Here is a 16,504-nt window from a genome sequence, read left to right as displayed (position 1 = left end):
CTGCAACAAACCTCTGATTACTTACATTCACCACATTTAAGCCCTCGGGTGGACTCTGTCAGCAGGGATCCTACACACCATATAAGGAATGCTAAGTGAATATTAGCTAGCTCAGCCATTAAGCATTGAGGTTCAGCACCTGAAACCATCTTTGTCACTATAAAATGAATTCATTCATGCAGTAGGAAGGATTTTGAGATAGTGAGAGGATTTTACTAAATGTAGGATTTATGGTGGCAGCAGGTCGAGTTGGATAACTGCTCTTAGCAAACTAGGTATGTTCCACATTTTGTCATCTCAAATGTTCTCTTTCCATTTCCAGTTCAACAAGCACCTGTTTGTGCACATCGCCCAGTCCAACCCGAGCTACAGTGACCCCTATCTGGAGTCGGTGGACATCAGGCAGATCTATGACAAGTTCCCAGAAAAGAAAGGGGGCCTGAAAGAACTGTTTGACAACGGGCCACACAACACCTTCTTTCTTGTGAAATTCTGGGTAAAGAACTTTTTTTAAATCAGTGTACACTGCAGTACGCTCAGCATGGGATTCTGTGTGTTCTAAGTTTCACACACGGTCGTATAATCCTCCTCAAGTCATGAGGGTGAGGCGAGCACACTTGTTAATGTTTTGTAGCACCTGTTGGCTGTTAATGGCCTAGCGGTGTTGAGACAGCTTAACCATCTAAGTTGAAGGCATTTAAGTGCGATTTAGGGCCAGAATGGATGGAACGTCACGGTTCTCATGGCCTCCCTTACTGGTGGTTTATGTGCCAACCAAGTGAACGTTGGTGCACAGTGCAGCTTTTCCATTACTGTATTTGTATATGTCTGTGGTACAAGTGTGTGTGACAGCAGCCTTGGGAAGAGTGGCAGGCCTGATCTTTCACCAAAAGAAATGGGATCCCAGACACCTGTTTCTGCACGATTAGACAGGGTCCAGCCTTCATGCCCCCTGTGTTCTTATTTATAGATTCCTCTACGAACACACACACACACACACACACACACACACACACACACACACACACACACACACACACACACACACACACACACACACACACACATTCTCATGCATAGATGACCATGCAACCCTCTCTACTCACTGTCAGAAGATGGTACCTTTACAAATAAGGTGGCTTTGAGTGAATCAGTAGTCTGCTACAAGGTCAGTCCCTTTGAGTCAGGGTGTTTCTGTTTAGATCAAACAAAAATAAATAAATAAATTCAAAGTCATGCAGTCTCTAAAGGTTATCTGAGGTAAACGATCATCTGCCGAACCATGACTTGTTGCTTTCTAAGGAAATTGCAGAGGTTAACAGATCAGCCACAGCAGAGCTGAAATCTAAAACACATCACATTGGGAAGCAGGCTGTATTTGCCAAGGGTGGACCCTCATTTAGAATAAAACTTAGTAACTGTTTGCTGCTCTGAACATCAGAGAGAAAAACACAGTTTTTGCATTGAGCACATATTTTAGAACCTACAGATTAGTTAAAGAGCAAGTCACCCCCAAATCAACTTTTTTTTTTGCTGATAAACTATATAAATGTGTATCTAATTGTGCTGCAGACATGTGTAGTCAATAGTTTGGTACTTCAGTGCATCTTAGTTAAAATTTAAATATTCTGCCTAAAACTGTCAGTGTTGCGCCGTTGTCAGGTAAAAACTCTGCACTGTATTTGAATTCAAATCTGCCACCGCCATTGGCTAAGAGGTATGCTATGATGTAAACTGGTACATTATGATGTCACAATGCCGTCGTGAGCCTGTGTGTGTGTGTATTTGTTAGCGGCACCACCCTCTCGGTCTGCCAGGCAACAGCATTTGTCAAACATGAAGAGGGAGTGAAGTGAGTTTCTTTTAGGGGGTAACTTGCTCTTTAACATGATAGTGCATTCAGCTCGGATTGTTTGCAAAACTTCATTTGAAAAGACACAAAAAACAAAGAATGCACTCGACTCAACTAGCAAGTCATAGAAAAAAGTTTGAAAGCACAAATCAAGAGTAAATATTTGTTACTTTGTGCTGTTTATGTATACTCACTTTTCTAGTTGCTAAATAATGTGGTGACATCAATGTCCCTGTACACAGATAAATGAGACAATGGAGATGACAGCCTATCAGTATCACAGTATGTTTGGCTGTGATCATAAATTAATGTATCATTTAACTTTAGTCACAAAAGACCTTACATGCTGTTTGATGATGATTCTTCCCACCACATGCCGTACCAAAGCTTTAAACCAGGATGATATGCTGAGAAATAAAGAAGTAATTTATCTATCCATCCATCTTCAGCCACATATCCGGGGTCGGGTCATGGAGGCAGCAGCCTAAGCAGGGAGGCCCAGACTTCCCTTTACCCAGCCACGTGGGCCAGCTCCACCAGGGAAATCCTAAGGTTTTCCCAGGCCAGCCAAGAGACATAGTCCCTTCAGTGTGTACCGGGTCTTCCTTTAGGTCTTCACCTGATTGGACGTGCCAGACAATCTCACCAAGGAGGCATCTTAACTAGATGCCCGTGCTGTCTGGCTCAGCTCTCTCTTCACCATGACAGACCGTTACAACGCCCACATCACTGTAGACGCAGCACCAATCCACCTGTCAATCTCACGTTCTGTTTTTCCCTCACTCGTAAACAAAACCCCAAGATACTTAAACTCCTCCACTTGAGGCAGGACCTCGTCCCTGACCTGGAGAAGGCATTCTACCCTTTTCCGACTCAAGACCGTGGTCTCGGATTTAGAGGAGTTGATTCTCTTCCCAGCTGCTTCACACTCGGCCGCGAACCGAAAACCGGAGATCACGCTCTGATGAAGCCAACATCATCTGCAAAAAGCAGTTATTTGATATTTGTGTTTTATTTAAATATTGAAAATGACAACGTGGCAAGAACTCGTTCAGTTTATTAGCACTTAGGTGGGTCGTGCTACAATCTGAAACTGAGTTGTACTCATTTTTGAGTTTGCCAAGGAAAGTTGGCTCTGGCAGCCATCTTCAGTTGTGCTGTCTGCAAAAAGGACTCTGTAGTAGATATTAAGTTTAATGATATGTTTTTCAAAAATCATCAGGTGATCCATGTGATATTTGCAATCAGAAAATTAAATTCAAGTTTATTTATATAGCGCCAAATCACGACAAGAGTCGTCTCAAGGCACTTCACATAATAAACATTCCAATTCAGGTCAGTTCATTAAGCCAATCAGAAATAATGTTTCCTATATAAGGAACCCAGCAAATTGCATCAAGTCACTGACTAGTGTCAGCGACTTTACAGCAATCCTCATACTAAGCAAGCATGAAGCGACAGTGGAGAGGAAAACTCCCTTTTAACAGGAAGAAACCTCCAGAGAATCCTGACTCAGTATAAGCAGCCATCCACCACGACTGTCATACTCGAAGACTGGGTTCGGGAGTAAGAGCGTTTATTATACAGACGGTTGGCTGAAAGCGGTGCTGGAAAGGCTGACGGATGAGGTCTGAGGAGGAAAGGTGGAGGTTTAGCTGTAGTAGCTTTGGAAATACTCTGATCATGGATCACGGTGGAACGATGACTGAGTTAAGAGCCGGTGTAGCGTCTTCCATATATAGACATGGATTGACGCAGGTGAAACGTGGAGGGAATCCCCGCGAGGGGCATGCTGGGTAATGTGGTCCAAGACGGAAGCCGGTCAACTGGGAGAGCCCGGCCTGGGGGCTTGGACTCTGACAACGACTCACTGGGGATCGAGATGACAGAGCAGACACACACACACACACACACACACACACACACACACACACACACACACACATACACACACACACACACATGTAATGTGTCTATAGTTATATTGTGATGTCTTAGTAAATATTCTATTTGGTGAAAGATAAACTTTATTGTATTTATCCTAGTGGATCTATAATTAAACAGATAAACTAGTAGTAGCACATCCAACGTCAAGGAAAGCAAAAAGTTATTATCAGGAGAGGGAGAATGTTTTAGTGGTTAGCAGCAGTGTGCTAGACGATGGCCCCCTCCATGAGGCCACCACAGCGACAAACGATGCTGAGTCCAGACAATAAAGTCAGGAACAAAAATTCAAAAAGCATCACAATAAATCCCAAACCTCTCGAGTCGAAGCCATTTTTATGTTTGCCGGTGTGGAACTAAGTTGACTTCAAAAGTTGCAAAATAGCAACCAATAATAACCACAAATCTGTCCAATGAGCAATCTATTTTTCTTCTTGCATTGCTGGATAAATGTAAACATCTATTTAATCTAAATGTAGTTTTGATGTCTACTTAGTCCAAAATTAGACTTGCTGATTATTGCTTTTCAACCTAAAAGCACACGGTGAGAAAGTAAGACAAGACAGGCTGAAACGAGTCATTCTGTCCTCCATAGATCCTTGTCACAGCTGGAGGCTCATGAGTAGCAGAAAATATTTATATGCGATTGGGTTCACTCACTAAGCAGTAAAATATAGCTTTAACACTTTGGTTGAGGGCACAGGACACTCTTAAAGTCAAGTTCAAAGCCCCGCTGTGAATCTCATACCACCTGATGAGTCTGTATGTGTGGCACTACCCGTCCCACATGCTTGACATCCGCATTATTTATTGTAAATAGATAAAAGACATTGGCAAGTGGCACCATGTTGGAAATGGACTTCTGCGGTCCTTGGGAAGAGCAGCTGGTCGGACCCATGGCATTTGGTTCCAGGGTTAAGGTGGGGACAGGAGTAACCACACCATATATCACGGCTAACATGAGAGCAAGGCAGCAATAAAGAGCAGCAGATCCAAATAGGGATGCAGACAGTGTGAACAACAGATCCGGATTGCAGGAGAAATTCTGGGTGGCGTGTTACCGACGAGCCGTTCATGGGTGAAATATTACTCTCTTAATTCATGTCTGAGCCTGGTGGAGTCCACGGCTGCGACATACGCGGCTCTGTGCCATAGGAAAAAACAAGCTCACGGCACTGTCCGCCCTTCGGTTTGTTCATCTTTTCGTATCCCAAGGGGGTCGTCCAATTCTCAAGGCATCCATGACAAAACACACAGCTGGGCATTTCAGCACTACTGTTGGGCGGAAAAGGCAGCAATAATCTTAGGTTTGAAAATAAGCTAATTAAAATGTTTGGCAACCCCCCCCCCCCCCCCAAAAAAACCCCCTCAAATAACCCATTATGAAAGAAGTGAAAAGTGGATTTGATGCAGCCGCTGCCACAAGGAAGGTCGTGACTTGGGGGTGTGTTGAGGTGCAGGTTGGCATGGTGACAGTGACAGGCAGCTGACCAAAGCTATGGCATTCTAGATTGAATTTCGTGCTTACCCCCCTTCTCCCTTTGGCCACTAGCTACCCCCCCCCCCCCCCTTCCTCCCCCGCTCCTCTTCAGTGCCCGTGGTCCTGTCCTAACGGATTGTCTCGCGCCTTTGAAGTGCACGGGGAATCCGATTTGAAGCGGCTCTGCTAAATTGTTACACAGCTAGCCTGCCCACCATGATCTAATCAGCCAATTGCACGCTGATGATTGTAATTGGATGAATTCCCTCGCAGGCTGTTAGGGAAGCAGGGAATGGCAGTGTGGGGAGGGCCACTGGGCCCCAGGGATGAAGACAAATAGAGAAATTACATGAGCAAAGGATGAAGACAAACAGGGCGATGAAGACATGAGAGGAGGCTGAGCGGTGTCTCAATTGCCCATTAGAAGACAAGAACCCAACAGGGGAAAAGGTAAAAGAGCCCAGCTGTCTGACAGAGGAGATTTCACCTCAGTCTGATCCAAAATCAGATTATACCCACCTCAGTTCAAAGTTGAACCAGAGAGAAGAGAGGAGTGAGCCCGTATTTATGTTTCTGCACATTTTGCACACCACCATTTTATTTTAAACAGGTTAGAGCAGTCTGGACTGAGTCAGGAAAACAAACAATTGAAATATTATTGAACACTGTGATGAGATCATGCTAATACTTTTATTTTATGCTCCTTTTATGCGACAGCAGTAGCTCAGGAGGTAAAACGGGTTGTCCAGTCATCGGAAGGTCCTAGGTTCAATCCTGGCTCCAATCAGAGATTTCTGCGGTTGTGTCCTTGGGCAAGACACTTTACCCACCTTCCCTGCTGGTGGTGGTTGGCGGGACCGGTGGTGCCAGTGTATGGCTGCCTCGCTTCTGTCAGTGCGCCCCAGGGTAGCTGTGTCATGGTCTGTGTCTGCGTCTCCCCTCATGTGTCTCCTTGTGTTCCTCATTTGTCCCCAGATCTGCAGCCCTCTAGGTTTCCCTCCCCAGGTATCCCCCTCCCAGGTCCAGTGCTCCCGTGGTCCCCCTTAGTCACGCCCCTGTAATTTTTCTTTCTGTAGTGTTTTCCTTTAGTTTCAGCTGTTCATTTCATTAGACTCTGGTGTGTTTTTCCCCACCAGTGTTTGTGGTTTTCCTCCCCCTTAGAATATTAGTTATGTTTGCTGCTCTTCTTGTCTTTAGGTTTTACTCTTAGGTCATGTTAGTTTTCTCCCTGATTAGTTAATTGCTTTCACTTGGTTTCTCTCCCCACACACCTGCAGCTCATCTCCCTCTCATGCTCCCCAGTGTATAAAACCCTGTCTGTGTCACAGTGTTTTGTCGGTCCATTGTTTGTGTCAGCGTTGTTTTGTTACCCTCCACTTGGTCTCTAGGTTTGTGCTCTTTAAGTGAGCTTTGGTCTCCCGGATTTTAGGACATTGGTTTTTTTGGCTTCCTACCCTTTTGGATTTTTTGTTCCCATCCTAATCAAAGGTATTATACTTTACCTGCCTCATGTCATTTGGTGTTTCTGCATTTTGGGTCCAAACCTCCTCCTGGCTCATATCGTGACAAGCTGTGGCTACAATGTAGTTCATCATCACCTGTGTGTGAATGGGTGGATAAAGGATTGTGTTTTGAAGCGCCTTGGGGGGTTGTAGAACCCTGAGCGGAACCTTTAGAAGAACCCTTATGGGCCATTCCCATCTGTACCGGGTCAGCCCGGGCCGGGTAGCCCCAGTCGGCCCCAGCCTGGCCTGGTTGATTCCACACATCCTTGCCTTAAGCCCATGTGGGCTGATTCTACCCACCAATCAGAGGCTTGCTCTAATGGAAGGTGTGAATTTGCTGTCAGCAGTGGGCGTGTTGGCCCTGGTCGGCCTGAAGCAGACCCCCTCGAGAAGAGGGCTGAGAATGAGCCTTGGTTGGCCCGGAAAAACACCAGGCCACCCAGATATGTAAACAACCTACGCTACCCGGCCCGGGCCGACCCGGTACAGATGGGAATGGCCCATAAGTGGAACACCATACAAATAGACCATTTTTTATAACTTGAGACTTGTTTCAGGCAACACCATCAACTTAATCAACTGGTCCATTTGATTTGCCATCCTTTATACTACTGGTAATTCCCATATTCCAATATCAGAACAATAGAAATGAAACCAAAATGTGGTTTTTAATGGGTTTTTAATGGATTGTATTAAGGGTGAGAGGAAATCCAAACCAACTAGTCCAGCCACATTTATGGGAATCATTGCTTTCAAAGTTGTGGGTACACTGTCATTGCACACTATGCTTTAGGAAGACATGGTTAGCATTTCTCTCTTTCTGGAGTCAGGTGGTTTAAGAACACATGAAGCATTTTGCTGCTTCTTTGACTTCTGAACAACATATAAGGGATCAAATGGAGATCTAAAAAAGATCCCTGAAAAACGGGTCAAAGCGACTTCAACCAGTTCTCTAGTCCAGCAGCATGACAATGTTAGAGTTTTGTGACAAGTTGTTGTTCTTCTTGTTGATCCTGTCACGTTTCTCTTTCAAGGCGGACCTGAGTGTGAACCTGCAGGATGATAGCAACTTCTTTTATGGTGTGTCCAGTCAGTATGAGAGCTCTGAGAACATGATCATCACCTCATCCACCAAGGTCTGCTCTTTTGGAAAACAGGTGGTGGAAAAAGTGGAGGTGAGATGAGAATATACCCAAAAACCAACCACTCATGTGTCTAGCATATACCTTTTCAGGGCTTCAGCTGTCTTATTTGTTTTTGGAAGTAAGAAAGCATTAAAAAGTGTTTCCCATCAGACTTGTGCTGTTTGTAATCCCCCATGACTATTATCAGTCAATTATTTATAGGAATTAGTTTTACATATTGGGTCATAGGAGCGTTAAAGAGTCATGGTCACATCACCTCCCTGAGTGAACGATCTCCTCTGGCTGAGATGGATTCCAGTCAGTTGGAGCTGATCTGTGCTCAGAAACCTGACTCACAGCCTGACTACGGCCTGCATTTCCTGCTTGCTAAACACAGTTGTTTCCCTGCCCCCACACACAGCTGATGGATTGAACAATATTAACACACACACTCAAACACAAACACACACATCCCTTGGTAGAGCCATCTGCCTCAGTAGGCCACATGATGATATTTAATGGCTTCATCATTTGATTACGGTTGTCACAAGAAATATGTTTATTGCCAAATCTGGCATGCCATATGCTGAGTTAGATTTATTCCATTGCTCACATTACAGCTTATCACGCGCATCCACAAGTCGTTTTTATGTCTGGACTGCAAACTTTATCCTTTCATGTGCTTTAAAGTCTCTAAAAATATAATAAATGCTATTTTTATTGGACTGTCTATTTATAAATCTTTATTTTCTGCAGACGGAGTATGCACGCTTTGAGAATGGTCGCTATGTTTTTCGGATTCATCGATCCCCGTTATGTGAATATATGATCAATTTCATCCACAAGCTTAAACATCTCCCTGAGAAATACATGATGAACAGCGTACTGGAGAACTTCACTATCCTACAGGTAAACGTTGGGAGGAGGGGTTTGGAGTTCTACTTCCTGTCTACATGCAATGATGTGCTACGATGATAAAGCATTTGTTTCTTAAAATGGTTTCATTTCATAGTACTTATATAAGCAATAACTTGTGTGTGTGTGTGTGTGTGTGTGTGTGTGTGCGTGTGTGTGTGTGTGTGTGTGTGTGTGTGTGTGTGTGTGTGTGTGTGTGTGTGTGTGTGTGTGTGTGTGTGTGTGTGTGTGTGTGTGTGTGTGTGTGTGTGTATTTTCAACATTTCAGCACACCTCAAACAAACACTGAGGTGCTAATCTAATAACTGCTCCATAGAAGCAATCAGATTTTCTTCTTCCAAAAGGGTAAAAGAGGGATGTAGCGAGCCTGCGAGGTTGCCGAGGCTGCGCCAAGCTAACACTGCAGTGCCAGCATTTGTTACTCGACATTAGCAAGCAAAAAGTTTCAGTTGTTTAAAGAACCAAACCCACTAAATAGGAGCAACCCAGACGTAATTTTTAGTAGCCACAGCATTTTCTTTCATTTACTTTAACTCATTCACTGCCAGCGTTTCTCACCGTTTTTACTGTTTTTTTAAGAGCCACAGAACGTTGCATGCTAGGATGATGTCAGCGCCAAAACAACCAAAACAAAGCAGAGACTCACCTCTTACATCAGGAAGAATCCACGCGTTTCAAGCTTTATCCGTTCTTTCATAATCCGTTGTTGAATTGAGATCGGCAGAAGCTTTTCCGGTTCGTGCCTCACTTTTTTTACAGCAGCGTCCCAAAACGATCTCCTAACACATGGATGTTCTGTTTTCTGATCACGACGTGTGATGTATACGGATGAAGATCGGCTTTAGAGCTGAGAAGTTTGTTCTCACGGTGCGGGGGCTCGTTCCAACGCCCACACAGTAAAAAATGCCAATGCACTGAATGAGTTAATATCTGTTGAAGAAGGCTAGAGGCTAATGTTGAGATAACAATGCTAACAGTGGATTAGAAGCAAATGCTCAACTTTAAAAATATCTCAAGCTATTTTTTCAATTACCAACAAATTTATACTACAGTGAAATGTATGTGTGAAGTGAATAAAGAGTAAATCATGTTGTTTCACCTCCTTTAATGAGTTGTTTAGAACTTTAACAGCAAGACGACAAACAACTGCACTCCTTTTTAATGTTGGACATTTTACCATAATAAGTGTATGCAGTGGCGGCTGGTGAAAAATATTTTTGGTGGGGCTGTGCTATTTTTTTTTAAACAAACTTGTGCTTTCTGAGCTTTGTGCACAACTTCACTATTTCCTGAATTAAGCACAGCTCTTTTATTTCCTGTCTTACATCATTGGACAAACTGATTAATCCAGGTGTGTCTGACTATTGGCACACTGCCTTGCGGACCAAGGTTGAAAAATACCTCATTAAATTACACATAAAATAACATAACCATAAATGGTAAATAGGCAATGCAAGAGGCAAGTAACAAAAACATTTTTTTTATTTCAACATTTGAACACGAAAAATTATGAGCAGGTCACTGTTACAGTAATGGTAGTAAACACTACTTAGACAAAATGCCAGAAATTTACACTGTTAGGACTTATGGAAAGTGGAAACACTTTCATAGGAAATAATGTCATCAGTATCCTCTTACAAATGTTATATTTCCCAGTTTTTGGGACAATAAAACATTTCTGATTCTCAATCAGATGTTTTTACATTTGAAGTAAGAACATCTAATTGAGAATCAGAAATGTTTCATTGTCCCAAAACCTGGGAAATTTGTTTGCTGCAGCAGAAGTGTAACAAGTAAAATGGAATCAGATTGATGTATGTACAAATTTACTTGAAATACACATTTACATGATTAAATATGTATAATAGGTATGTGTGTTGAAATTAGTTTTTACAGTTATTGCACATTAAACATGTTATTAAACAAATGTCCCGGTTTGTGGGACAACCAAGGATTTCTGATTCTGATTGTCTTGTTTACAGAAATGTAATGTACAGCTTACCTCTGCACCCAGCCGTTGTTCTCCCTGTCCAAACGTCCTCCGTTTCTTTGTTGGCTGCTGCACTGATGCGCTGCATTCCTCAGTCAGAGAATGAATGGAGTCCCCAATGAGACACAAGTTCCACATCCACCTTCTGTGGATCCCAGCTGTTTTGAATAACAAACACAGAAAGCAAAATAACGCATTAGCGTGATTGCATCCAGCTAGCCACTGCTTCCTGGTGTACCAATTTTGGGAGAAGCGTCGTGTGTACAGTTTACCTCTCTCCTCCTCCTGCTGGCTTATCTTTACGTCGGGCTGATCTGGTCCAAGCTCTTTGACATTAAGTTTTTCCACCATAGTTCTCCTCTCGAACTGGAGAAGAGACCGAACTGAATTCAGTGGCTGCTGAGATCCGGTATCCATGTTGTAGGCGCACTGGCGTCCATGTCTACGTCTGCGTCACGACCGTCACGACCAAAAATGTGCTGGAGTCGAGACTCTCCGAGTTCTACCGAACACCAACGAAAGCCTTGGCGGTAGCTCTATCGCCCATCATGCTTCTGAAACGTTCTGAAACAACGTCAACGCCGATTGAATACATTCCCATTCCTACCCTTTGATTTTCTTGTCAGCAATTGGACAACTGGTCCCATCTTGTTTGGGCGATTGAAAAACAGCACACAGCCTCCACCGCTCCTCAGAGACCAATATATATATATATATATATATATATATATACATATGATTTTTTTTTGTTACAAAACACACAATTAACTTAGAATATGTGATTATTGTTAATTTTATTTATTTTTTAAAATAAAAATTAAAAACACAGGGGAAACTGGGAGGGCGGCGCCCTATCGCCCTCTACTGGCCAGCCGCCACTGAGTGTATGTTCTCATTACCGTAAAACATCCATGAGTGATAACACCAGATATGACGATGTATCCACTTATGGGCAGCAGTAGCTCAACAGGTTGAGCGGGTTGCCCAGTAATCGGAAGGTTGCAGGTTCAATCCTGGCTCTGACAGAGAATTCTGCTGTTGTGTCCTTGGGCAAGACACTTAACCCACCTTGCCTGCTGGTGGTGGTCGGAGGGTCGAAGGGACCGGTGGTGCCTGTGCTCGGCAGCCTCGCCTCTGTCAGTGCGCCCCAGGGCAGCTGTGGCTACATCGTAGCTCATCACCATCAGTGTGTGAATGTGTGCGTGAATGGATGAATGATGCACTGTAGTGTAAAGCGCTTTGGAGTCCTTACTCTGAGAGGCGCTATACAAGTGCGGGTCATTTATCACTATCATTTATCAAACTAATGTGTATGACTTGTCTCATGGAACAGCAGTAAGACTGCAGTACCCAGACTTGACCACATGATGTCATTCTTCCTTCATTTTTACATATTGCACCTTTAAGAGGTTTTGATTAAAGGGCTGCCTGGTGTTGCAGTTGGTAGCACTGTTGTCTCGTAGCAAAAGGGTTGTTGGTTTTGACTACACAAGTATAGTTCTTTGATGTCAGTCTGAACTGTACACAAAAGAAAAATCGTTACAGGCCATGGAAACTAAATTCCATTTCTATCAATCCTTGTATTTAAAATTACAGAAGCTATCTCAAAAGGCTTAATTTTAAACTTTATATTTGTTTGAACAACTCAAACCACCCAGCTCCATTTGTGGAAACACGCTGCTGCTGACGTGTTACTTACCGTGAACCCGGAGCAGCTCTGCTCAACTTTTGTGAATGAGCTGCTGTGCTTCTCAGACAACAAACACAGGGAGGAAAAAGGAATTGAGTGCATCACGTTACCATAGCAACCAAGTTATCCTCAACAACAAGGTTCAAAGAAATTTGTGTTCTTTCTATTGATGGCTGCATTCCTGCAGCGCAAGCTGGGAGGACAATGACCATATTGAGCCCACGCTGGCGACCACATGGCAGCATGTCATTAGGTGTCTGAATGGGCTGATTTAGCTGATCTTAAACCAGCTCACAGTCACATACAGGCAACAGATACATGGAGACACAATGAATCAACTCTTGAGACAAGTGGTGCATTCAAATCAACTCAACAAAACAACGATTTATCAAGTTTTCCACATGTTGACTCGTTGTCCATGCACTAAAGCTGTTTAAAATGTCCCAGTGGTTCATCCATTATTTTATGAACCTTTAGTTCACAGAAATCACCTCTGCAGCTCCTACCTCTTTGTGAGTTTCAAGGTTTTAGATGCTTCTAATCTTCAAAAATGTGCTCAGACCCTATTTTACTTTGCAGTCCCATGAGCCAGCTCAAAACACCTTTAAATGCCATCAGCTTCACGTTACTTGGTATGTGGAAGTCTAAATGTCAGCAGCAATAGCACTTCCAGTGTATCCAGCAGATATTTTGTTTCTGTTCTGCTGAAATAACGGCTGAAAGCCATCTAATACATGTAAATCTATGTTATGGCCAAGACCACAGACAGCGCGCGGTCCTGGGACAGAATCTACTCACGTCCTTGTGAAACGTCATCAACGATGACTCAAGGACTGTTCCAATCCTGAGTATGCATCATGGAAAGTTTGCTCAAAGCTTCCAGATGTGTTCTTGCTCCGCCAATTGTATCGAGGATACATCAACGCAGCAACGTTTCCCATAATGTATTGCGTCGCAAACCGTTAAACTCCGAACATCAGAGGAGAAAGCTAATAACTGTAATGTTTGATATTAAAATTAAATTAAATTATATAAAGTTGTTTGTTATTGTAAATAATCATGTGTAACTGTAAATTTTGCTGTGTGTTTGGGTTTTACTCTTCAAGATCCTTCAAAATGTTACAGTGTGTGTATACATGTGTATGTGATAGGGGTTGTACGAACTAGTCGACTAGTCGACTTCACGGCTCTGTAGTGACTTTTTATGCCTGTCATCAACTAGTCGCTGTCACGTGATAATGACTGACAAGATGCAGTCCTCGGAAAAGACAGCAGGTGATGAGCCCCTGCGCGTCTGGATCGAGGCGGAGGCGACGCTGTGCGGTACTGACACCGGCGGTAAAACGGACATTTAACCAAACTGTGACCTTTTCCCTCTTGCAATTTAACCTTCCCCTCACCCCCATCCTAATCTTAACCAGTTTGCGCATGCAAAGCTCTGATCGTTGACGCGCTCCAGACATTGCGTCCTGAGCAGCGCCAAATCAGGTGTCACCACCTCAAAAACAAATTAAACACGCGATCATTCATGTCGGCTCATTTCCTTTCATGTTTTCTGTCTGTTATTTGTGCCTGATGCATTTCGCTGCTGCGGAGCGAGGTGCATCACCTGTTGTCCTCCGGTGACGCACCCCCAAGATTCCACTATCTCCACTCCGCTCCGCTCCGGCATGAACTCCGCAGCAAAAACGGTCCCGTTGTAGTCGGCCGGCGAGCAGCGGCACTCCGCTGTTTTTGTGGTCGGTAGATCTTTTAGAACTGCAGTTCAAAGGTAACTCATAAGGTGAATATATATGAACCCAGGTAGCAGTTTTTCTTTAGGATTGAGAGGAGATGCAGGAAGATAATAAACAGGCAGGACAGAAAAATAGTCAAATAAAAACAAGTTAGTTTTTGTACCTGGTGGTTGCAACAAACAGACACCATTGAAGGTCATCAGAAGTGAGGAACAGAAAATGAAATAATTATTTTAATGTTTAATGTTTAGGATCTCCGAGAGGCTGCAGGCGCATCAGTGAGTTTGCGGCTGCTGCGCAGGGGGAGAGGACTGAAGTAGGATGCAGAAACTACCGTTGTTAAAAGATGTGTTTACTTAGAAAATGTGGGCGCAATTTTAATTGTCAAAAACTCCAGCGAACCTACCGACCGACGCCCCCCCCCCCCCCCCCCCGCCGCCGCTTCCGGCGTACGACGTCATCAACGACTAGTCGAAGTCGACTCGACTTTCATTACTTAACTGTCGACTTAAAAAAAAATAAAGTCGTGCAGGCCCTAGTATGTGAATACATATGTATATATATATGTATACATATGTGTATATGTATATATATATGTGTATATGTGTGTATATGTATGTATATGTGTATATGTATGTATATATATTATATATATATCAGTTTCATTTCATTGTACGATGGCCTGAAAGGACACCCCTCAGAAATAAAAAAAAATTGCATATAATTTGTGAGGAAGCCATTTGAGTGTGTGGGCTCTGGTACAAAGTGAGTAGCCACGCCCCTGTTCACCATAGATAAAACATATCTTTGATATGGTCACATGAGCCAAAACTATTTTTTTACACCTCAATATAATTTATAATCCATTGCAATGTTTAATGACTCAGAAAACCCCCATTTTGGTTGAATTCATCCTTTTTCTTCCTATTGTTGCAGTTGGACATGTCCTAAAATGCACTCTGTGTTTATCTGCAGGTGCTGACCAACAGGGACACACTGGAGACCCTGCTGTGCATAGCTTACGTCTTTGAGGTGTCTACTAGTGAGCACGGCGCGCAGCATCATATTTACAGGCTGGTCAAAGACTGACACACCTCCAAAGTTGGGACTTACCAACTCTAGACCCGCTTTGTAGCTGAGCAACAACACCAAACAAAGGACTAAAGCTGCCACAAGCTTTAAAGCTGGACATTTTCAAGTTGGATAGGAAACACCAGCTGTGTCAGTGCGAGTAGGAACATCACCACTGCTGAAGAACAGGAAGTGCATTTGAAAGCTGAAACAAACTGTGTGAAACTTAGTATTTTTAAAGGAGGACCATTAAACACTGTGGTCTATACCAAAGCAGCCAAACAAAATCTGCATGAGAGAGTTGTCACTGGTGGTGTTTTTCATCTCGTTTTATTGGAGATAGTTTTTCATTCAGCTTCTGTTACACACATGCATGTGCAGGAGGTGTTTGCAACAGAGCTTGGTTGCCTCATGGTGCCATCTAACAACTTTAACAAATGTTAAAGTGAGAGAGTAAAAAGGACTGGAGATCCCTCTTTTGCACAATCATGCAGTATCACTGTCTGTGCCAATGTTTTGTGTTATTATAGCATTTCATTGATGATGTACAGAACATCGTCCATCTCCTAACAGAGTTGTGACAGAAGACTGGACCTGGTTTTAAGAGCTACGTTTGTTTGAAGTTTATCGTTGAATGTTTCGTGTTCTTGTCTTTGAGAACTCTGACTACTGCGAAAGGCACATTTAACTCTAACTAACTTGAACAGGGTTGGGACTGGATTACACAAGTTGTCTGCACATGTAAGCTGCCATGTTGGATGAAAATACAAGTGTTTTTTACCTAACACCTTCTGTGGCTGATTTTATGAAGGTAGTGTGTTGTGATCACTTTATTATTTTTATTATTATCATGATTATTATTATTATCATTATTATTATTATTATTGTAACCATCATTAGGACATTTAGATTTTTATGTAGTTATATCTGATTTTATCTGATTATATCTAGGGATGCACCGATCAGGTTTTTTGCTGCCGATCACCGATACCGATATAAAAGAATGCTGATCACCGATACCGATCACCGATACCGATCACGTGGATTGGCCAGAAATTTTCTACATTATAATGAGTGCTACAAACTACATAATCTGGGAATAAAGGAAATGTAACCTAATCTAAAATGGTCTGTATTAAGGTTGTCACGGTGTGAAAATTTAACCTCATGGTTATTGTGACCAAAATTACCACGTTT

General features: G+C 43.0%; 1 protein-coding gene across 5 annotated transcripts in view; it reads left to right on the top strand.

Moving 5' to 3' along the window:
• Positions 1–16,092, top strand: part of LOC107388431 (transcriptional enhancer factor TEF-3) — a 38,662-nt gene extending 22,570 nt beyond the window's left edge. For all 5 annotated transcript variants that reach the window (XM_015963959.3, XM_015963958.3, XM_015963960.3 and 2 more), the window contains 4 exons: positions 323–496; positions 7,816–7,956; positions 8,662–8,814; positions 15,212–16,092. In XM_015963959.3, the coding sequence (XP_015819445.1) occupies positions 323–496; positions 7,816–7,956; positions 8,662–8,814; positions 15,212–15,325 (582 nt within the window). In that variant the 3' untranslated portion in view covers positions 15,326–16,092. The remainder of the gene's footprint in view (positions 1–322; positions 497–7,815; positions 7,957–8,661; positions 8,815–15,211) is intronic.
• Positions 16,093–16,504: the final 412 nt, after the last annotated feature.

The sequence above is a fragment of the Nothobranchius furzeri genome, chromosome 4, assembly GCF_043380555.1.
Source record: "Nothobranchius furzeri strain GRZ-AD chromosome 4, NfurGRZ-RIMD1, whole genome shotgun sequence".
NCBI lineage: Eukaryota > Metazoa > Chordata > Actinopteri > Cyprinodontiformes > Nothobranchiidae > Nothobranchius > Nothobranchius furzeri.
Note: the sequence above shows the minus strand (reverse complement) of the source record. Positions and strands in the feature narration are given on the sequence as shown.